Here is a 23,129-nt window from a genome sequence, read left to right on the forward strand (position 1 = left end):
GGTCCAGATCTTCAATGAAATGAGCTAAAAATAGCCGAATATTCTCGGGGAGGAGGAGGGGGCAGTGCTCAGATTTCTCCCCCAAGGTCAACCCCGGGAAATCATTCATAGCCACCCTCCAACCCCATCCCCCACGCCCAAACAGAATGAGGCAATAACCATTTTCTATAGAAGTTTATTCCCAAAACAGAGCGCCGCTTCACGGAACAATTTACACAGACAGGAAAAGGAGCCACTGGGCTGGAGGGGGGACTCCCCCTCCCAGAGAGAGGCAACTGCAGAACCTAGGACATAGCAAGGACAACCCCCTCTCCCTGCAGCAGACCCTTCAACCCTTCAAGGGCTGGGGTCACTCTGGGTAAGGAGAGCTGGGGTCCTGGCTGGTGGGATTTGGCACCAGTCAGTAAAGTAGAACTTTTAATCTCCTTGAAAACTGCCTCCCAAGAGTATGCATGAAGGAGGTGGGTGTCAGCACAGACCCTCCACAGCCCTGCATGGCCGCTGTTCCCAGTGGTAGGTAGGAAGATGCCTACTCTTACCACTGGGCCTTCTGGGCCTGCTGTTCAACAGGGGACTCAGGGCTGACCTTTGGCCTGGAATGACTAGGGGGTTAGAAACCCCTCAAGATGACCAGATTCAGGGTCCTCACAGGTGGGTCCTCCAAGCCCCTCTCCCACTGTCTCTACCTTTCACTTGTAAACAAAGGGGGGAAAAAAAATTCTCAACTGTAAACAAATTGTAAAAGTTCACAAAGTTTTAAACTGTAAACAAAGTGTAAAAACTGTTTTAAACTCTTGACCTGTAAACAAAGTAACAAAATGTCAAAGCCCCCAGTTCTGGACATCAGACGAAGTAATAAAAGGGAGAGTTTGTGAACTGGGTCCTAACAGTCGTTTTTCCCTTTACAAGGGAATCAAGGAGCGATGGAACTGAGTCACTTCCTGCAGCCCGGTGCCTGGGGCCAGGGAGGCTCCTGTAAACATGGGAGGCAGTGGCACCTACATTCTGAGTCTTTAATTCCCTTGTTTCTGCTCCCTTTGCTCCCCCTCCAACATCACCCTTCAGAATAAATTCCAGCCGGGGGCAGTGTCAGGGAACCCAATGGCACCACGACATTTGTACACGGCAGGGGCAGGGGTGGCGAGGACTCCGTCCACCCTCTGCAGGAATGTCTGAATAGAGGCCTGAGCCTCTCCCTGTGGGAGAAGGGAAGCCTAGATCTGTAAACATGACATCTGCTGATCCACCAGCGCCCCACAGCATCAGTCCTGGGACATAAGGCAGTAAGTGGCAGGGACTCCGCATAATAAACACACACATCCACGGGGAGGGGCAGCATGAGCGAGCCCCTGTGAGGAGCTCAGAGGACCCCTGTTTTCAAGACCACCCCCCACCCCGAGTCCCCAAAGTGTGCCCTGTGGGACATCCAAGCAAAAGCAAAGATTAATTCTGCACTTGGGGCCCCGACAGTATGCAGATCAAGCAGGGAATGGGGGGGGGGGTGCATTTACCCCTCCTGTCTGAATCCTCCCCGTTAAGATGAGAGGAAAGAGCCAATAATTTGCCAGGGACCCAAATGGGCCCAAACTCTGTACCTCTTTCCCGTCTGTCCCCCTCCCCCTCCCAGCCCAGCCTCAGAACCCCGGGAGACAGAAAAGATGAAAAATAACATAAGCATATCTCTCTGGTTACAAAGGTACAAAACGTATAAAAGTCCTCCCCCCAGCTCCCTCACTCCCCGCGCCTGTTACATGCTTGCACACGCTCACAGACGCTTGCACACGCTCGAAGACGAGCATGGACAGTCGAGCATGGACAGTCGGTGCTGCAGCAACAGGGAGAGCTGGGGGTGGGGTTGCGGGAGGCTGCCCCGGGATTGGCCCTCAAGTCCCGGAGTCTCTTTTGTTAGCCCAGATCCTCCATCGACCCCGGCTGGTCCTCTTCTGCTCAGCCGCTCCTCAGGAGTGACCCTCACTTCTGGGAACTCTGCAGAGTTGAATGTGGAGACTGAAGGTGGTTGCTGAGAGTCAGGTCCCCCTGGACACCCCACCATACCTGACCCGGGCCGCCTCCCCCATCACCTTTGCCTCTCAGTCCCCAGCCTCCTTATGTCCAGTCTGCGGTTCTTAGAGCCCTTCACCCATTCTGGAACCCAGTCTCACCAGCCAGGCCCTTTGACTAGCCACCTATGTCTTTTCTTTTAAGCACTGAGTGAGCACCTACTATGTACAGGTTCTGTTAAACACCTGACCAAAAAACAACCTCCCAAATCTCTGCACCTCAACAAGTTTGCTACCGCAGGCCTATTTTGCAGATGATGAAACAGGCTCAGAGAGGTCAAGTGTGAGTCCAGAGCCTGAACCCCTGCTCAGTCCTCCCAGCCCTCCACAACAGTCAGACCCCAAGGCTAGGCTGCAGGAGGGCCCAGGGTGCTCCCAGCTCCCTCATCCCCACCCCTGCATCCTTCCAGAGCCTTGGGCACCTCAGATCTCCTCCTGCACCCTCTCCTTCCTGTCTTCCCCCTCATCTCTGCTCAGGTTCTGATGGTCTCCTTCCCTCCGAAGCCTTTTGTCACCCTACGGACCTCCATAGAACCTGGCCTAGTTGTTCCTCCTCCTTAAAACTCAGCTCCGCTTTTGGCTTCCAAGGCCTGGTCCTTTCTGGCTCCTCCCCACTCCCTCTCTGATTGCTGTACCCAGTCACATCCTCTACCCCACAATCGCCCGAGATGCACCAGGTCCCAGCTCAATTCCTGTGTGGCCCACCCCACAGTGCCTCCAGGCAGGAGGAGCTGTGTATCGATTGAGTGAGCAAGAGAATGAATGATTCACTCTCAAACTGAAGTTCCACAGCCTGACCCTATGTCTGACTTCTCCTTATCCACACTCCACCCTAAGCAAAGTTCCCAAGCAGAGACTCCTCCCTTCCCCTTCCACATTCCAGGCTACCTCTTGCCCTCCCCTCTCCAGGAGCTCAAGCCCTTTGGAAGGCATCTGACTTGCCTCCTGCATCTAGGAGGTGGAGGCCCAGGTCACGCAGCCACCCAATTCCTGCTTATCACCCCGCTCACTGCCAGAATTCTGCCCTCAGCCTGTGGCTCCCTGGATGTGCCAAGCCCGGGGCAGCCCATGCTCTCTGCCAAACCTGACCCCATCTGGTGGCGGAATATATGGCAGGGTGCATGGGAGCTTGCCCTAAACTGATGGGGGTGTGAGCAGGTGGCTGGACGCCACTTACTCTGAGTCGGGCGACAGCTCTGAGATGCTGTGGGAGGTGGTGGAGCGTGGCGTGGAGGGTCCGAGCGCAGAGGCAGTGGCAGAAGGGGTGGCGGTGGTGTGAGGGCCCGAGGGCGTGCCTGAGGACTGCACGGAGGAGGAGAGAGCCGAGGAGGTGAAGGAGGCAAGGATGGAGGAGAGGATGTCCAGCTGCTCTGTGGAGGGCCCGTGGCTAGGGCTGCTGGTGGGCACTTCCCGGACTCTGAGCAGCTGCGGGGGTGGCCCAAGGCCTTCTCGTGAGGGGTGCCGGCTAGGTGTGTGGTCCAGCCGCTCCCCTGAGTTCGATCGCTTGGACAGAGAGTCCAGGGGCCGGGATGGCAAGAGGGGGTCCCTTGAGAGTTGCCGCTGGGGAGACAGGGGCAGAGGCGGGGGCTGTGGGTCAAGGTCCCGGGCACCACGGGGCAGGGGCAACGTGCTCAGCCACTCGCAGGGTGCCCCTCGGTCCAGCGCATCCCGTGACCCGAAGCGGCCCGCTGTGGCACCAGGGTGGTCCCTGGGTGGCTGCCGCCGTGGTAGGGTGCTTCCCCGATCCCTGGGCTCCGGGCAGCCTGGCATGGCGTCCAGGCGTTCCTGGGAACCAGGCCGGCTCAGGGGACGCAGGACCGGGGCGGGGGCCTCCTCCAGCCGCTCGCGGCTCAGCTGCCGCCGCAGGAGCAAATCCAGCTGTTCTCGGGAAGAGTAGCGGCTGGCGGGCTGTGACAGGCTGCCGGTGCCCCCAGCACAGATGCGACCGTAGGAGGCAGCCGGCACGGCGCGGTGGCCCAAGGTGGCTGCACGGCACCAGGACAATTCAGGGGCACCCCGGGTCTGTGGCACCAGTGGGTACTGCAGCCGGTTCTTCAGGATGCCTGCGGGAGGAACACGCGGGGGACAGCGTGTGTCTGGGGGCCAGGAACTCCCCTGGGGCTAGGGACACAGCAGCGTCTGGGATCCCTGCGAAACGGACTTGGGGGCAGAAACCATTTGGGGAGAGGGTACAGAGGCCGCTCCTGGGAATCACAGAGAGGTTGCAGGACAGGGGTTAGAGTAAGGTGGCAGTAACCCGCGGTCTCAGGAGAGGGGTGGTCCCCTTGCTGTGGAGGTAGCGGCAAACCATCCCCCAAGATCAGAGGAGGAGCAGCCCCCAGGTCAGGGTCAAAGGGACAGGGATCCCCAGGGTTGGGGCAGGAGCAGTCCCCCAGGAGTAGAGGCAAAGACCCCCTTGAGCTGGGTCAGGGACAACCCCTTGGGACCCCTGGAAAGCACAACTGGGGGGAAGAAACCTTCCAGGTGGACAGGGAGGAATCCCTTGAGTTAAGGCAAGAGTGGCCCCTGGGGTCTCTGTGAGGCAAACAAGTCTCAGGCCAGAATGGGGCTGTCCTGTGGAACCGTGAAGCAGCATAGCGGAGCAGAACCCCCCACGCGAGGGAGACAAGCCCTCAGGGTCCCTGTGAGGCTGTTTGGATTAAGAGGATGAAATCCTCTGGCTCAGGGCTTGGCCACTTCCCAGGGTCCCTGGAGCACAGGCTAAGGTCAGTCTTTTGTTCTGTTTTGGTTTTTCGGCCAGGGCATGTAGGATCTTAGCTTCCCCAACCAGGGATCCAACCTGTACACTCCCTGCATTGGAAAGTGAAGCCTTCACCACTGGATCCCCAGGGAAACCCTGAGGGCTCCATACCTTTTCTCTGGCGCTGGGCCCCACCCAAGGAGGTTTCATCCCCACTGGTCAGGGCCAGGTCGGGCTGGTTGTTGTTGGCTGCGTCCTTGCTGGTGTCCAGCCCCAGGCGCCTTTCAGAGCCCCAGGTCTGCAGAGCGCAGGGAGCAGCCTCGCACTCCCCCAGGGCTGGCCAGTAGGACAGGAGGTCATTGCCATCCACGTCTGCTGAGCCGGGGTAGATTATAAGAGTCACCGCAGGGTCCGGCAACCCCGCGATCTGGTAACCCTAATGACACCTGAGATCTGGGCTTTTCTGATACAGCAGCAGTAGGAATGGGAGGATGTCTCTCGGAGATCCATGGAACCATCCAGGGACTGAGGCACTGATAAGCTCCCCCTACTCTTGACTGGAGGCAGACAGAGACTGGCGGTAGGGGAACCTGATGACTGAGGGGTCAGGAAGACCAGGCTGAACCCCAACCCTCAGGGAACAGGAGGGATGACATGTCACCCTGTAACGTCCCTGACCTTGCTCATCTGTTGCTTGGGCCCCTTCTGGGTCTCTAGCCAGCAGAGCTCTGCTGGGAGGCTGGATGGGGAGAGGTGTGGGGGCACCCCACGATGACCCCAAAGTCAGTCCCAGGAATCTTCAGGGGCTAGCAGGGCTCCTGGGTTCACACCCAAGTGGAATATGGGGTATGTCCTGGTCATGCATGGGGTCAGAGGGGTCCTATTACCTTTGGGGTGGGTAAGGAGCCTCTCGCTCTGGGCTGCCCGGCGGAGTGGACGCTGGAAACGGCCCCGCGTCCGGCCATTGTCCTCACTTTCTGAGGATGGGATGGACAGACTTCTCTCCTCCTCCAAGGACAGGTCGCTGTCAGAGTCGGAGTCTGCGCCTGGAGTGGGGAAGGTCAGGAGGAACACACGGCAGTGGCCCGGGGAGGTGAGGGTCTGGAGGGAGGCTCTAGGAACTCGGGGCAAGCTTGGAGTAGGGGGCAGGAACAGGAGGGCTGGGTCATGGCCAGGAGAACCGGGGCTGGCTGGGGAGGTGCTTCCTGGAGCTGCGACCCTGGGGGAGCTTGCCCCGGCCCTGTCAGCTGCCGCTCCCACCTGGGGGCAGAAGAAAGGGGAGCAGGGGAGAGACCCTCTGAGTCCCTCCTCCCTGGCCCCGGGCCCCCACCTCCACCAGCATCTCGATGGAACATGGCCACGTCCAGGTCAGTGGGGCCAGCGTGAGCCTGGAGGCCATGGTCGGTGTGGTCTGCAGCCGAGCCGTGTCGGACCAGGACGTTGTCCCTGGAAACGCAGGAGCCCCCATCAAAGAGGGATGTGACGGGGTGCTTTGGAGGCGGGGCACCTGTGAGTGCCCAGCCCGCCGCACACAGTATGGCTCTGAAGGTGCCCCTGGGTGTGTGTCAGAAGACACTGGGCAGAGGCAGCAGAGCAGAGGCCCAGATGCCAAGACGGGTGCAGCCAGCCCGAGGACCCGGTGATGCCAGCCCCGGGCTGCGTGCCCCCTCACGAGGCGGCCCCGCCCTCACCTGAGGTAGCTGCGGCCCCGCTGGCTGTCTTGGTCCTGGGTCCGGCCGGACCGGGCGCTGCTCACCGAGGAGACGGTGGAGGCACCGAGCGTGATGCGGATGAGGCCGCTCTCCTCAAAGAGGGCCGTGTTGTTGTAGGCACCAGGCCCCTGGGGCGGTGGAGGGGACAGGCGCGTGAGCCAGCCCTGGGGAAGCCTCCAACACTGGCCTCCTGGGTCCCCTACCCCAACTCCTCTGCCCAGAGGGCCCCTCACCGTCCCAGGCGCCGGCCTGGCCTCCTCGGGCGCTGCCTTCCTGCCCAGACAGGCTGGTGTCCAGGCAGCCCGGGCGTCTGCGTTCAGGACACAGAAGAGCAGCAATACCACCAGGCCCTGCGGGTCAGTGAGGATCAGAGAGGGCACAGTGAGGGCCATGAGAGGTCAGAGCAGGGCTGTGAGGGGGTCAGCTAGGGCCAGTGGAAGTCACTGAGGGTCAGCAAGTGGGATCAGTCATTGCAGATGAGAGCGAGGCAGTGCGGAGCCCCCGGGGGGACCCGTAAGGGAGTGAGGGAAAGGCAACAGAAGTAGTGAGAAGTCATGAAGGTCATTGTGCACCAGCAAGCGGCCAGGAGCCTCAGCACTGCTGAAGGTCAGTCCAGGCTCAGCAGCAGTCCGCTGTCAATCATCGGGTGGGCATCAGCTCCAGGCCTGGGGTTCAGGCCCCGGGCCCCACCCTACTGAAGCCCCATCTGGCCCAGAGTCAGGGAAGGGGTGCCAGGGTTACCTGGAGCCCACAGAGTCCAGCGTGGAGGTAGTGAAAGGCCAGGATGCTGTGGTTGACCGCCAGGAGGCCAAAGAGCCAGGAGGCACTGATCAGTAGAAGGAGCAGAAAAGAGCTGCGAAGGGTCCTGCCGCGGGAACGTGAAAGGACAGGACACGCGAGGGTCACGCGGGGCTCACGTGGGGGACGTGGGAGGACACAGGGACGTGGAGGGAAAGGAACTCACACAGAGACGTGGGGGTCTCAGGAGGGCACTAGGGGAGTCTGGAGGCCACAGACGGAACCAGGAGAGTACTCAGGGAGCCACGAGGGGACATGGGGAAAGCCGACTGGAATTGGGAGGCGGGGCATGAGAGAAAGCATGGAAAGCACATGGAAACACGCAAGGCAAAGGGCAAAGTGAGCCATCCAGGCCTTGGGAAACTGGAGAGACAGCAGGGTGGAGACAGACGTGTGGGGCCAGAGTAAGGCAAGGGTACCAGAGAGGGACCGCTGGCTAGGGGATGAAGGGTGACTTCATCCCCCTACCCAGAATCTGGAGCCCAACCTGAACCAGGGGTGCTCCAGGAAGCCCCAACCCCACCCAGGAGAGGGCTGCCATTCTGAGAATCCCCCACTTCCCCAACCAGCTAACTCACAGCACAGAGGTCTTCTTGGCCTCCCTCTGCCCAGTGGAGCAGGACATGCGGGCCGCGAGGAGAAACATGGTCCCATTCATCTGGACCCACAGCCAGACATATGGATCAGGGGCAGGGCAGAGAGAGATAGAGAGAGTGAGAGACAGACAGGTACAGAAGGCACTGAGACTCACAGAGAGGCGGAACCCGTGAGAAATATACGCAGATATACACAGACACACACACACAATACATAGATCAAAACCAAGGAGAAACAGAGGAGCTTAGAATCATAGAAAAAGTCAGAGATAGGGAAGCAGTTCAGTTCAGTCGCTCAGTCGTGTCCAACTCTTTGCAACCCTATGGACTGCAGCATGCCAGGCCCCCCTGTCCATCACCAACTCCTGGAGTTTACTCAAACCCATGTCTATTGAGTCGGTGATGCCATCCAGCCATCTCATCCTCTGTCATCCCCTTCTCCTCCCGCCTTCAGTCTTTCCCAGCATCAGGGTCTTTTCAAATGAGTCAGCTCTTCACATCAGGTGGCCAAAGTATTGGAGTTTCAGCTTCAGCATCAGTCCTTCCAATGCATATTCAGGACTGATTTCCTTTAGGATGGACTGGTTGGATCTCCTTGCAGTCCAAGGGACTCTCAAGAGTCTTCTCTAACACCACAGTTCAAAAGCATCCATTCTTCCACTCTCAGCTTTCTTTATAGTCCAACTCTCACATCCATATATGACTACTGGAAAAACCATAGCCTTGACTAGACAGACCCTTGTTGGTAAAGTCCAACAAAAGGAAGTCCATCAAAAGAAAGAGGAGAGGGATGGAAAAATAGAGAGGGAGAGACAGACAGGTAGGGAGAGCAGCCGAATCTGTGACCCCACATCTCATCTCCCATCTCCACGCCAACTGGGCAGGAACAGAAGAGGAGGCCGAGCCCAGGAAGCCTGCAGACTGCCACCTGGCACCCCTCGGCCAATACCACCACACCCGCTGCAGGGCCACCTCCCACCCCATCCCACCGAGGGGAGCACAAGGCGGGACTGAGTAGAGGGTACTCACCACAAGCACAAGGATGACAGGGCCGGCGAAGCTCCAGATGAGGGGCTCATGGATCGAGATCCAGCAGAAGTCAGGGTTCCCGTAGCCCTCAGGATCCAGGCCAACGGCCAGGCCTGCGGGGAAGAAGGGACAGGACGGAGGGGGTGAGTTCCAGAGCTGCCGACCAACCCTCTCATGTACCTGGGGAGAAGCTGGGGTGGGGGCAGGGCAGGCTCCTCCCCGAACAAGCGGCACGGGGGGCTGAGGCTGGGGTCACGATCAGGGGCAGGGGTCAGCCCACGTGATGGATGGAGGTCAGGGGTCACAGGCCTGGACGGGCCAGGGAGCAAGGTCCTCACCCAGCAGCACGGCAGGCACTCCCCAGCCCAGGGCATGGTAGAAGCGCATGGCGCCGCGGTCCACGTTGCGGGGCTCCACCTGCATGCGGTAGAGGTGCAAGCCTTGCACGAGCAGCCACGCGAAGGTGCCCAGGAAGAAGTAGTGCAGGAGGATGGCGACCACGGTGCACAGCAGCTGGTGGGGGTTGGGGGGGCATCAGGACCTCTCGGCCTCACCCCGCCTCTGAACCCCCAACCACCGCACCCCACCCCAGCACCCCACCCCAAAGTGACTGAGCATCCCCCCCGCCTTCCTGGGCCACATGAGGTCAGCAGGACACGGGTCCCCTGATGCGGCCCCTGCACCTGGTTTTGGGTCCTGTGGATCCCCAGCAGGAACAGGAGCTCAGCCACCCCTAGGGCGGCAGCCACGTTGGCATGGATCCCCCGCATGTTGGACTTGAGGCTGCGCAGGCTCAGCAGGATGGCCGCGGTCAGCAGCAGCGCGGCCACGGACACCGCCATGACCACGTGGGTGAACACCGCCAGCAGCTCCAGGTCGCCCTCCAGCCGCTGCAGGGACAGGGAGGGTCACAGGGGCTGTCGGGCACCCCTGCCCTTTGAGCCTCCCACTCTTTCAGCTCCCTGAACCCAGCCCCACCTCACGGGGGGAGGCATCCATGAGGACCCCGAAGGTGCCCGTCCGGCTGCAGCGACACCGTGCGTGGGACCCGTTCCTGTGCACCAGCTCACAGTCCCGTGCAGTCCACAAGCCGTGCTGGTCCGCCCTGTGGCCACAGCGCAGTCAGACCGATCATCCCCTCGGGGGAGAGCCCGGCGCCAGGCAGGGGTTTATGAGAGGCACTGGGCGGGGCCGCGGGTGCCTAGAGTTGGGGAGCTGCATTCCTCATGGGTCTGGGTGCACAGGGGCATGGATGGGGCCCCCAGGGGCAGGCTGGGCCTCCCAGGGGCTACCAGGGGGACCAAGGGTTTCCAGAGTGGAGGTCCTCACGGGCCAGGTGGGTCCCACTGCACGCAGATGGCCTTGCTGCGATTTGCTGTCTGTAGCAGGCGGAACTCCAAGCTGATTGGGGACTCCAGGACACCCCGTAGGAAGTTGCGTCCATGGAACACAGCCACGCTGACCACCGGGGAGTTCATAACTGGGTTCTGGGGAACCCTGAGGAGACACCCCACCTGGGCTTGGATGGCGCCGGCCTTCCCAAGCTCTGACTGCCCAGCTCCCTATCTTCCCTTGCCCAGAGCTTGGGGCACCCCGGGCTGGGTGTTGTTTCTGAGAACCCCTTCAGCCTCCACTTAGCAGCGTCAACACCAGGAGTCCCTGGCCTGGTTCTGCAGAGTTACAGCTGAGGGGCTTTGGACCCATTGCCCACATTGGAGCCTGCAGCCTCAGCAGCTGTAGACGGTGTCTCCCTGCATGCCCCCAGCTGGCCCCCTTCGGTCAGCCCATCTCCATCAGCCAGTCTGCCTGCCTGGCTGGCTCCTGTATCCTTTGTGACTGGCCCAGCTGTGGCTCTGTGTCTATCTAGTCCCCCAAACACATTGACACAGCGGAGCCCGGTACGGACCAGACTCGCAGAGCAGGGGTGTGGCCAGGCGCGTCTCTGGATGATAGTGAACCTGCTTGTTTGTCCACCATAAGTGCGGGGCGGAGTCTAAGCTGGGTCAGAGCGTGCAGGCAGCCCAGGGGTGAGAGGCCTGGGGGTAACTCTACTCATACCTGGCACCCCGGCGCTCGGCCTGGAACTGGGCAGGAAGCAGACCCCCAAGGGTGCGGTAAACCAGGAGGATGACAATGGAGATCCCGGGCTCGGGCTCGGGCTCTGGAGGGGCTGGTGGGGGCGCCACGCTCGAGGCGGTGGCATTTTCCATGCTGCTGCCGCTGGGGTACAGAACTGCCAGAGGAGGGGGAGGAGCTGCTGTCAGTGACCTCTGACCCTCAAGCACCCACAGACCCAGCTCCGACCTGGAGCCAGCATCAAGCGTGGGAATCTCTTCCCTGAGGATCCAGAACCAGGGAGTGCAGGGAGCAGGTGCCAGTGAAGAACTCACGGGCCCTGGGGCTGAATCCCAAGTATCCAGGCCTGTGAGAGGTCATTTGCGGTGAGGGGGAGGGTCTGGGCAAGGGGAGAAGTGACAGGAGGGCCATGCGGGGTTCCGCTTTGGGCGGGGGTGGGGCAGGGAAATGGGACCCGGCCCAGGGGTGACCTCTCACCTTCAGCAGGGGATGGCCGTGGGGCCTGGGAAGACAGCAGCACATGTGTGTGAGGGTCCCAGGCATCCTGGCCCCGGAAAAGGTTGCTGTGGTAACGAGGGTAGCGACGGGTCCCCCGGGTGGGACTGGGGTGCTCCATGCGGTCGATGCTGAGCACTGCCCCGGAGGAAGAGGGGTGAGACCCAGCAAGGATCTCCACCCTGTGCTGAGGGATCCCCCCCTCCTGCCTCCCCCAACTCTGGACCCAAGTCCCACCACCCATATGGCCTCCTGGCTACCAGCGCAGAGCCTGTGTCCCTGCCAAGCACAGTCTTGAGCCACTAACGTTGCCATCTGTAGCCCCCGCCCCTCGGATCTCCGGGTCTGAGTTCACAGCCCCCTGCCCCAGCCCACCCTCCACATACTGATGTTGGGTGTCACCAGCCCCACAGGGTTCAGGTACGTGAGTTCCATGTTCCTTGCGAGCGTGGCTGCGTACTCTTCCAGGCGCTGTACCAGCCCGGCGCTGCCTGGGGAGCCCCCGGGGGCCCGCTGCCCCAGCGCGGCCCACAAGTCCCCGGTCTCTGGAGCGAGCAGTGCAGAGCCAGCCCACAGCAGATTCTGGGAGGAGGGAGGTGAAAGCGGGCCCAGCCAGGTGAGGACACGTGAGGGCATGCCTGAGGGGTCTGGCCAGGTGCTCAGGGGGGCCCCAGTAGGCAGGGAGTAGGTCTGGAGTGGACAAGGCGGGAGAAAGAGCCCATGAGCTTCACTTCCCGGGGATCAGGAGGGGCCTGAGCAGGGGGGCAGGGGTCCGGGGCCAGGGGATTGGGAGCCCCGGCTGTGGCCCCACCTCATTGAAGTGGGCATCCTGTGTGGCTGTTAGCCCGAAGCCCTGCTGGCGGCTCTCAAAGGCCAGCAGGTGGGCCAGCAGGCGGGCAGTGACTCGGACGTCCTGGCTGAAGTAGTGGTCAGTGTGGCCGGTCACCTCCCGCAGCCTCTGAGCCAGCTTCTTGGCCTCCACCGTGTCCAGGACCGTCTTATTCAGCTCCAGACCATCCAGCTGCCAGATAAAGAAGCGGTCACTCGGTGGTCTCTTCGGCCTTTCTCAAAAGCCTCATGGAAAGAAGGGTTTGGCCAGATTAAAAGGCCACACAGAAAAGCCCAGGATGTCAAGGGCTGGGGCATGATGTGTAGGGCCCGCCTCGGGCCTGGGGAGACGGGCCAGGGCTCTGCTGGGGCCAGTCTTGTGTGCAGGGCAAGGTGCAGGCAGTCTCACCAGCAGATTGAGTTCTCGGAAGGCCGGGGAGGTACAGTTGAAGAGGTCAGGCTCCAGCCAACCCCGGTCCTCGTCGCACAGCCGCACGGCCGCACCTGAAGGCAGGTAACCCTCAGTCAGTCCTGGGGCCTGGACCCCTTCACTGAGGAGCAACCGCAGCACCCTCCTCTACCCCAGGGGAAGCTCTGATGCAGGGACCAGGGAGCAGGCATCCATGGCTGCACCCCTGGATGGAGAAGACCCAATCCCCAGCCCAGATGGGCCCCAGGCACTTATCAGTCAATTCTTAGAGGTCTGGGGACCATTTGGAACAGCCATGACATAAAGGAGAACACAAGGGCAGGACTGTGTGTGTGTGTGTGTGTGTGTGTGTGTGTGTGTGTGTGTGTGCTATGTTGCACTTAGTCGCTCAATCGTGTCTGACTCTTTGCGACCTCGTGGACTGCAGGCCACCGGGCTCCTCTGTCCTTGGGGACTATTCTGGGCCAGAATACTAGAGTTGGCTGCCATGCCCTACTCCAGAAGATCTTCCCCACCCAGGGATCGAACCCAGGTCTCCCACACTGCAGGCGGATTTTTTATCGACTGAACCACCAGGGGAGCCCAAGAATACTGGAGTGGGTATTTTATCCCTTCTCCAGGGGATCTTCCCGACCCAGAAATCAAACCAGGTCTCTTGCATTGCAGGCGGATTCTTTACCAGCTGAGCTACCAAGGAAACCCTGTGTGTGTGCGTGTGTGTGTAGGTGGGTGGGTACGTGCGCACCCAAACACACAAGCCAATGCTCACACCTACACACAAGTAGATGCTATGTGACCCAGGACAAACACACAGACACACAGTGCTCCCTCTCTCTCTCTCTTTCATACACACACACACACACGCACACACATACACACACAGACATCCAGGTTTTCCAATAGAATTTTGTGACCAAAATAGGACGGGGATCACAATTCTCACACAAAATTCAGCTGCCCCAAAGACTTTGCTGCCGTCTCTCCCTAATCTGTGAGACTGGAATGAGAACTGAATGAAATTGACCTGGCCCTTAAGAGAGCTTGTTGCCACCAGCAAGAGGGACAGGAAGGGTCCCCAGAAGACAGACACAGGCACGTGCACAGGCACAGGAAACCACACACAAGAGCATGCACACGCAGACAGCCTTGGCCCAGCCACGGCGGGGGCCTCAAGCAGCGCGGAGGCTTCTGTGGGGACCTCAGGCAACAGAGAGGAGTCTGTGGGGTCCTCCAATGGAGGGCAGAGGTCTTTCAAGACCTCGGGCAGTAGAAAGAGGCCTGCAGGAAGCTGAGGAACTGAGCAGGAGTCTACAAGGACCTTAGGAAGTGTGTGTGGGGGGAAGGGCCTCCAGGGACTTCAAGCAGTTGGGAGGAGCTTTTAGAGACCTCAGGCAGTGGGGAGGGGTCTGCAGGGACTTCAGGCAGCAGGAGGGGTCTGCAAAAGCTCTGGCAGTGGGAGGGGGCAGCGCACCTGAGCAAACACGTACCCCTTACCTGCACCCCGCAATCCTGCCAGAAGCCAAGAGAAACAGATGGAGGCTCAGTGAGGGTCAGGGGGAGGGAGCCAGAGCCCCAAAGAGGTAATGAGGGACCAATGTCGCCCCCCACCCCACTCCCACCTCTTGGCAGGAACAAGGCCAACCAACTCAGGAAAAGAGGTGGCTCTAGCGGTCAGAGGACAGGCCGATCGCCACCCTCAGCAATGTGCCTGTCCCCCACGTACTCACCTAGGGCCCCCCGAGGACAGGGCACTGAGGCTAAGACGCCAAACTTGGTCTGCGGCCACCACACACCGGATCTCAGGGACTTGGGGCAGGCATCATAGAGCACTAGGGAGGAAGAAGACAGTGAGGCAGGCAGCCAGGGGCTGGGGCCAGGGACGGCCACATCTGCTGACCCCTCACCTACCCCAGGCCCACTGCCTACCACTCTGCTGCTGGCCTCAGGGGAGCTGGCCCATCAGATTCTGTGGCAGGCCATCAAAATACTTGGGGCCAATGTGGGAGCCCCTGGGCAGCGCAAGAAGCCCCCCAGAGCCCCTACCCAGAGAGCCAAGCATGCCATGGGCCTTGGCGGCAACATGCCAGAGCCAGCCTGCTGCACGTGGAGCCTGCTCACCCCGGCAGCCGCTGGCTGTCACCTCTGCAAAAGGACTGTCACAGCTGTTGCACTGGCGGCCAAGGGCTCCTGGGCGACAGGGGCACTGCCCGCTGTGGGGGGCACAGGAACGTGAGGTGGAGCCTACTGGGTAGCAGTCGCACGGCAGGCATGAGTCGCTGCCCCGCGGTCGGTAGTGGAACTCCTGTTTGAGAAAGGGTCAGGGGCCGGAGGTCAGGGGTCAGGGCTTAAGGAGAGGATTTCAGGTCAGGGCTTGGGGAGTGGGTGGAATCAAGGGCAAAGGGTCGGGAGAACAGTGCTCACAGGCCAGAAGGAAGACGGGCCTCAAGGGAAACATAAGGGAGGGGTCAGATGTCAAGGACAAGAGATGGCAGTTAGGTCACAGGGTAGGGTAGGGGAAGGGGTCAGGGGCTGCATCAGGTGGCAGAGGTCAGCAAGCTGGGTAAGAATCACAGACTGTCTGCAGCACAGGTAAAGGTCAGGGGCCGGCGCACCTTGCAGTGACACTGTCCATTTGTCTTGTTGCAGTTGGGGTCAAAGCCCTTGTGAACGTCGCAGTTGCAAGGGCCACACGTCGGGCTCCCCCACCAGCCCCGTGGGCACTGCTGGTCCATCCTGGGGTGAAGAACCAGGTGAGATGCCTCCACCATAGCTCAGGGACCCTCCCTAACCCTCCCCAGCTCTTTCCATCACCTCAGCCCCCAGCCCCTTACCTGTGTTCACAGTGGTGCCCGAAATAGCCACCTACACAGTCGCAGGTATAGCCATGGGGGGCCCCCGGGAGATGCCGGCATGACCCCTGGTTCTGACAGGGGTTCAAGAGGCAGGCGTCCACACAGCCTGGGCCATAGTAACCTGTGGGTTGGGTCAGGGAGCTGAGGACACTGGCTACAGAGCATGGGAGGAAGCAGGAACTTGTCCTTCTCAGCCCCTGCCTCCTCTCCAGGTCCCCCAGTCTTCACCATGAGCCCCAGATCACCCTGCCCCGACCCAGGCCCCACCTGGCCAGCAGGTACAGGAAAAGGTTTGCCAGAGGTCTCGGCAGTCAGCATGGGGAGGGCAGGGCCCAGAGGCACAGGCGTCGGTCACGACACAGCCAGGTTCCACATTCAGTCGGTGGCTTGGGGGAAGCAGGGCTGGGGACCCCGAAGGCGTGGAGCCAAGCCATACTCCCTATGGGCATAACCGGCAAGGTGAGACCCATGTCAAAGCACCTCAGCGCCGAGTCCAACAGAGCCACCCACATGGTCTGGTGACCCCTGACATGCAATCTCCCTACAAACCCCGGTGTGCTTAGTTGCTCAGTTGTGCCTGACTCTTTGTGACTCCATGCACCGTAGCCCGCCAGGCCCCTCTGTCCGTGGAATTCTCCATGCAAGAATGCTGGAGTGGGCACCCTAAACCCTGATCCCATACTCCCATTTAGTGCCCCCATGAGAACCCTAATTATGCTCTCCTTGACACAGGCCTCTAATGGCCCTTGATGATCCAAGCTGGACTCACCTCCAGCAGCACAGAAGGGCCTGACTTGCTTTTGATGGCTCTGGGCACCACTACCCCTATAGCAACCTCCAGGTGAATGCATCTCGGGTCTCAAGACATCCCTGATCTCTGACCATTCACCCTAATGCTCCACCTCATATTTGCACGCTGACCCTCACCTGGATACAGCCAACCAGACCCTGAGGAGCCTCCTCTTCAGCGCCATGGGGCAAGCCTCCCACATGGAGTCGCTTTACCTTCAGGCCCTGCAGCTCACTCCCCACCGCCAAAGTGTCCTGGGGGAAGGGGACAGTCAGCACTAGGGGTGAAGGGGGGACCGATGAACCCTTGCCCTACCCCAGTGTCAGCCTTGGCCTTATCCTAGCCTTGCACCATGCTCTGGACCTCTGGACCAGAGGGCTGGTCTGGGCATGAGATGTTCCTGAGCACAGAGGACCTGCTGGAGCACAGAGGATGAGTGACAGGAAGGTTTAGTCAAGATCTGGGCTCTGGACTGGGCCCTCTCTCCTGGACTCCAAACAGACCCTGAAATTCCATGGTTTTGAGCTGGGACGATCAGGAGACCAGAAGAAGTTTGGCAAAGTGCTGGCTACAGAGGTACCCCAAGACCAGGCCAGAAATCTGCATAGCCTCCCTGACATGAGGAGGGCGGAGCAGGGTGGGCTTAGAGCAAGGTCGTGAGGACGGGGACTTGGGAGACAACATCAGACTGTGCAGTGGACTAAAGAAGAGGAGTTGGACTGAGGGGGGTTCTGATGAGGTGGGTCTGGTCGGAAGGCTGAGAATGGACCACCCCAGGGTTAGAAGTCAGACCTGGAAGAGGCTGAAGTCCAAGGAGACCATGAGGACATGGTGGCCCCGCCGGCCACCTGGCTCCTCCTGCAGCTCCAGCCGCAGATCGTGCCACCGGCCATCACTGACTATCACCTGGTCCAGGAGGAGGTGGGCAGCCCGGCCTGAGGCCCTGGTCACTGTTACAGACAGCAAGCCCCGATCCAGCTGCGGGCAGAGAGGCACAGCCCTGGGGTCAGAGCCCCACACTGGGCTGGGGCCGGGAGAGTCAGGAGGTGGGGTCACGAAGAGCAGAGGTCAGTACAAGAGGGACAGGCTATATTTGGCATGGAGGGCCCCGTGCCAGGGCACTCTATGCTTCTGAGAGTAAATTAAGGGGCAGGGGTCATGGATTAGTGCAAGCGGCAGGGGAGAGCTAGGCTGGGATGCTGCACCTGCAGAGGATATGATAGTGGGGAAAAGGGTCAAGGGCCAAGGTCGAGAGCAGGGTCAAGCATGATCAGTGCTCCTAGCAGAGAAGTATGCTGTGGATGTGTGTGTGTGTGTGCGCGTGCACACACGCGCGCGCACTTCGTCTCTCAGTTATGTCCTACTGTTTGTGACCCCATGGACCGTAGCCTGTCAGGCTCCTCTCTCCATGGGGTTCTCCAGGCAAGAATACTAGAGTGGGTTGCAATTTCCTTCTCTAGGGGATCTTCCCAACCCAGGGATCAAATGCAGGTTTTCCTGCATTGCAGGCAGATGTTTTATCATCTGAGCCACCAGGGACCAGGCCTGAAACCACAGGAATGGTGCTGGTGGCCTCAAAGATTGAGAGCTGGGGGTCTAGGGAAGGGCTCAGGAGGACAGACACACCTGACAGAGGAGTGTGCTATGTGGCCCGGCCTGGACTTGCATCAGGACCCCCTGCTTCACCCGCGTCCGAAACGCCAGCCCCAGGTACCAGGGCACAGACATGGCCACATCGTTTCCAAAGTCCCAGCTCAGTGTGCCGTTGCCACGAAAATGGTGGGGATGGGCCATAGCTGGTGGGGTAAAAGAGCAGAGTCACAGGCTTCATGTTGAGAACAGAAGCTATACTCCACAGGCCCTTCCTGCCCCGGGCTGCCCACTCACTGAGCCGACAGTCTTTGCCTCCGAAGCCCACCGGGCAGTCGCAGCTGAAGCCACCCCAGCGTTCTGAGCAGATGCCGTTGTTCTTGCAGGGGCCCGAGTCACAAAAGTGCAGCTTGGCCTGGCAGCCTGAGAGAGGAAAGTACATGGAGGACATGCGAATACGAGAGAGGGCATGAGCACTGGACAAAGCACAGGGCCCGGGGGGCTGAAAGTGCCCAAGATCTCAGCCCCATGTTCTCACAGGGGGTGGAATTTGTAGGACTCAGGTCCTAAAGGCCAGACTGCAGCAGAATGCTTGCCAGAAAAGGAGACAAGGAGGAGGTCAGAATTTGAGTCCATCCATAAAGCCCTCCATCTTTTCCCTATGATGGGGACGTGGCCTACCTGCCACGGTGCCATTGTTTGCGACAAAGGACGCCATGTCCACTCGGCGGCCATCGATATGCAGGTCCCGCATGCAGCCAACGAAGTCCTTGTGGGACACGGGGAAGTTCTCGGGAAGGTTGGGGACACCCCCCAGGAGCAGAGGGCCTGTCAGGTCCAGGGACCTGGGGGTCAGGGGTCCAGGTCATTGGTGGGACTGGGGCCAGGCTAGGTTTGCTCCTGGGCTGGGGGAGGGGATAGGAAATGGAGGGGGTAGGACTCAGAGGGTAAAGTGATTGAATGGGGAGGGTAAGATCAGGCTGAGGAAGGACTAGGGCCTGACTTCAGTTGTGGGGTACAAAGGAGAGTTTCTGATGGGCAGATGGTCTGGGCAAAGGGGGAAGAGGCTGGGGTTGAGGATGAGGATGAAAAAGGGAGGCAGAAGGGTGGCTGGGGGGGCGGTGATAGGGGTCAGGCAGGGCTGTGGGGCATTGGCGAGACCAAGAGAGTAGAGAATTTGGGGGATTGGGTGCCTGGGGGAATGTGTACAAGCAGGGAGTCCGGGGTAGAACACAGAGATGGGGCTAAGGTGAGGTGGGGTTTCAGCATTCGAGTGGGGAAAGGAAACCCTGGTGGTTGGGGCAAGGACCGGGAGTTTGAAGGCAGTATTGGAAGGGTGGGGGTGGGCTCTGGCAGGCAGGGGGTTTGGGGCGCAGGGGCTGGGGAGCTCACTTCTTGGAGCTTGTTTGCGTGCCGGCAGCTGCGCATGAGTAGTTGCCAATCTCAGCCCCAAACTGCAGAGCCACAGCCGCATCGCAGTCATCCACGCTCAGCACAGCCACCTTGTCCTTGGAGGGGCCCTGAGCACCCCCCAGGGCATCTGTCCTGGGCTAGAGACCTGGCACGTCACTCAACAGGACCCCCAGGGGTCACCTGGTATCCCAGAACCTGGCATCCCAGCTCCTTCCCCGCACTCCCAGGCCGAGGGCGGTGCCCACCTTGTTGTAGTATCTCAGGTGCACTGTGTGCCACTGCCCGTCACTGAGGCCCCCTGGCACCGTGGGGCTGACCACTGTGTTGGACTCACCTGCAGGGCGGATGTGTATGGAGGCTGGTATGGAGCTGCGGGGCCTCCCCTCCCCCTACCCAGTCATGCAAGCACAGCTACTCCCAGGGTGACCCTGGATGCCTCAGATAGCTTCCCCCTGCTGGTGACCACACTGGCCGGACCAGAGTGCCTCTGGACACGTGGGAGAAGCACAGCCTTCATGGAGAGAGAAAGTGGTCTGTTGGGCATGGGTGGAGCTACATGCTCAGGAGGGCCTGGGGGGTTCACACCCCCCCCACGCCAACTCATCCACACATGCTCCCCCTCGCCCCTACACTGATCCACGGGAGGGGGCACCCACCAGTGGAATATGTGAGCCTCACTTGCCCAGCCACGAGCTCCAGGGCCAGGAAGTCGTGCTTCTCGTTCAGGCGTCCGTTGTAGAAGAGCAGCCCACTGGGCTGCACCGTGGCGAACCTGGGGTCGGGGAGGGGCCCGTCACAAGCAAGACCCCCTGCTCACACCCACCATCCCTGTGACAAGAAGGTCTGAGGGAGCCCACCCAGGCTAGGTGAGGGAGGAAGTGATGAGGGAGGGCGGGGAGGGGGGGTGCTGTCCCATGGGACGCCAGGATGGGGGCAGTCAGGAACCCGGGTCTTGGAGGTGGTGGGGACCCCGTGCGGGCGCGCAGATGCGGGCGAGCACCTACGAGAGGGACAGCGTGAGGTGGAAGCGCTGTCGAAGGCCGCGGAACATGACGAAAGAGCTGGGCGGGAAGGAGCGCGCCGCCACTTCGCAGCGCGGACCCTCGAAGGCACCGCCCGCCGGGCACTGGCAGCGGAAGCCGCCGTCCGGCCCGTTGGCGCAGGTGCCCCCGTTGCGGCAGACGCCCGGGACGCAGCGTCCGGCCTCCGTGTCCAGCTCGCAGTCTTCGCCTAGGGGGTCAAGTCGGCGGCAGAGGCTGGGTCAGACCGCGCCCTGCCCCCTGGCTCCAGCGGGCCCCGCCCCTCCGAAGGCCACGATCTCCGAGTGAGAGCCAAGATGCAAAAGTCCCGCTCTCTGCGGGCATGCCCCTATTATACCAGACCCCGCCCCCTCCCCCCTTCCGGCCACGCCCCTGCCCAGGGTCACGCCCCCTCCTCTTCCTCTGCCCAGTCAAACTTCGTTGCTTGCTCAGTGGTGTCTGACTCTGCGACCCCATGGACTGTAGCCTGAAGGGCTCCTGTGTCCATGGAATTTCCCAGGCAAGAATACTGGGGTTCGTAGCCATTCCCTTCTCCAGGGGATCTTTCCCACCCAGGTCTCCTGCACTGCAGGCAGATTGTTTATCATCTGAGCCACCAGGGGGTTGGCCCAGGCAAGACCTTTATTTCTTCACGGCCTGAGGCTCCCTCTCTGCCAGGTTCTACCGCTTCTGGACTAACCGCGCCCAACTTGACCCCGGGTGGCTCAAGAGTGATGCCCAATGCTCACTTGCATTGTAGTTCCGCCCCCGACTCTGCCTGATATTCACCTAGCCCCGCGCCCAGCTCACCCGTGAAGCGCGGCCGGCAAACGCAGGTGTAGCCGCCCTCACGCCGCGAACAGGCGCCACCGTTGCGGCAGGGGTTGGAGTAGCAGAGGTCGAGCTCCGTCTCGCAGAAGTCTCCCGTGAAACCGGGCGGGCAGCGGCAGCGCAGGCCTGCGATGGGCTGGATGGGTCTAAAGAGCGTAGAGGCGGAGGCCAGGAAGGGCGCAGAGGAGTCAAAGCGCAGCACCGACACGCACTTCATGTAGTTCTCGCAGGGCTCGCGCAGGCACACGTTGTCGTCGAAGGGCAGCACGTCCAGCAGCGAGCGGGCGGCCAGGGCGGCGCGGCGCACGTACAGCTGCTCCTGCAGCTCCTCGGAGCTGAACCAGGGGCCCGCGGAGCCGGCTCCAGCCCCGCGGGGCGCCAGTGCCGAGAAGCTCACGTTGAGCACGGTGCCCCCCACGTCCGTGTCGTTCTGGATGTTGAAGATGAAGACGTCCTCGGCGGGGGTGGCAAGTACCGCAGCCACACCTTCCAGGAAGTGGCCCAGTAGCGGCGACAGGAAGCGTTCCTGCCACATGTTCTCCAGGCGCACGGTCAGGCTGTTGGCCAGCAGCTCCTCTGTTATGATGACCACGCGAAGCACGCACTGGGCGGTCACACTGTGCAGCCCATCTGCCGGGGGGAAGTTGGGGGAAGAGGTCAGTCTGGGGTCAGCGGCTGACCCCAGGGACAGAGAAGGGTTAGTGGCCCAGTCCCCCAGCACCTCTGTGTTAGTGGGCTGACCCTACCAGGACACAAGGGGGTCTGGGCTTGTGATCACCAACTCTCTCAGCACCAAGGTGTCAACAAGGTACTGTTTCCTGTCCCCTCCCTCCCGCATGGGGAAGGGCCTGAGCCAGGGATCAACCCACCCACTCTCTGCCCCCCAGTAGGGCCCAGGGGTCAGCAGGTCATTCCTCCTACAGCACACAAGATGGTCCCTAAGTGATCAGTAACCCACCCTTCCCCAGGTTTATGGTCAGCAGGCCAATCAGGATAGAAAGAGGAGCCAAGGCCACTGATGACTGACTTTCTTTCCTACCATTCCCCAGCACTGCAGAACTAGCCAAACATCCCCTCCAAGAATATCCCCTAGGTGAGGGATCACCTATTCCCTATCTCTGGTTAGCTAACTGCCTTCCCAGTTCACTAGAAGGGTCCCTAGGCCTGTGACCACTCAACCGCATCTCCCAGAACCCTGGGTCAGCAAGTTTCTTCTCTCCAAGAGAACCCTGGACCCTGACCTCCTCTGCAGCATCCTTGGATCAGCAAGCTGCCCATCACCCCAGACCTGGGTCCTGCGATTTCAGTGGCCACCCTCAGAAATGAGGATGAGGTGCTTATATGCCTCGTCTCCACACATTGGGTGGCCGACAGGGTTTGTTGTCCAGGGAATTGAGGGATGAATGCAGACGTGCCTTCTTTGGCAGTGCCAGGAGTCCTATGCCTCAGAATTGGAGAATAAGCACTGGTAAAGCCTGTCCCAACCCCTGCAGCCTCCAGTATTTAGGCCTGCAAGAGCTTTTCCCACCCGCGCTCTCCTCTAAGGGAACAGTTTGTGAAAACCTTGGTCCACGGCTGCAGAAGAGACAAGTGGATCTCCAGACTTTCTCCCAAAGGCCAGAGCCTTAGTCAGCCCCATCGAGGGCAGCCAGGCTAATATGGGTCTGCTCTCTGTCTGAAGCTGCCAAAGGAAGATGCTGTTCCCGACCACTAAACGATTGGCCTCCCTCTTCTCCACAGGCTGAGGGTCAGAATGGACCCAAAGTAACTCTTCATCTGAACAGGGGTATGATGCTGGCTTTTCCTGGGACATCCAGAGCATTACTGCAGCCTTTCAGAAGGAGGAGAGCAATCCCTAGTTAACAAGCAGATGGTTCTTGGGCTTCCCTAGTGGCTCAGTGGTAAACAA

The 23,129-nt window shown here is 60.6% G+C and overlaps 1 protein-coding gene across 1 annotated transcript in view; it reads right to left on the reverse strand.

The window, feature by feature from the left end:
- Positions 1-23,129, reverse strand: part of CELSR3 (cadherin EGF LAG seven-pass G-type receptor 3) — a 39,869-nt gene that overhangs the window by 11,700 nt on the left and 5,040 nt on the right. Inside the window, 33 exon segments of the mRNA XM_052637408.1 lie at positions 3,238-4,123; positions 4,933-5,133; positions 5,649-5,807; positions 6,098-6,207; positions 6,453-6,601; positions 6,707-6,823; positions 7,215-7,338; positions 7,850-7,929; positions 8,897-9,009; positions 9,235-9,409; positions 9,508-9,786; positions 9,875-10,001; positions 10,226-10,393; positions 10,955-11,129; positions 11,450-11,605; positions 11,854-12,049; positions 12,279-12,488; positions 12,705-12,799; positions 14,453-14,554; positions 14,844-15,027; positions 15,338-15,458; positions 15,557-15,698; positions 15,845-16,016; positions 16,505-16,621; positions 17,160-17,345; positions 17,994-18,163; positions 18,255-18,380; positions 18,639-18,802; positions 19,350-19,507; positions 19,616-19,704; positions 20,027-20,142; positions 20,375-20,600; positions 21,200-21,850. Of these exon segments, the coding sequence (XP_052493368.1) occupies positions 3,238-4,123; positions 4,933-5,133; positions 5,649-5,807; positions 6,098-6,207; positions 6,453-6,601; positions 6,707-6,823; positions 7,215-7,338; positions 7,850-7,929; positions 8,897-9,009; positions 9,235-9,409; positions 9,508-9,786; positions 9,875-10,001; positions 10,226-10,393; positions 10,955-11,129; positions 11,450-11,605; positions 11,854-12,049; positions 12,279-12,488; positions 12,705-12,799; positions 14,453-14,554; positions 14,844-15,027; positions 15,338-15,458; positions 15,557-15,698; positions 15,845-16,016; positions 16,505-16,621; positions 17,160-17,345; positions 17,994-18,163; positions 18,255-18,380; positions 18,639-18,802; positions 19,350-19,507; positions 19,616-19,704; positions 20,027-20,142; positions 20,375-20,600; positions 21,200-21,850 (6,244 nt within the window).

This window comes from Budorcas taxicolor, chromosome 1, assembly GCF_023091745.1.
Source record: "Budorcas taxicolor isolate Tak-1 chromosome 1, Takin1.1, whole genome shotgun sequence".
Classification (NCBI taxonomy): domain Eukaryota; kingdom Metazoa; phylum Chordata; class Mammalia; order Artiodactyla; family Bovidae; genus Budorcas; species Budorcas taxicolor.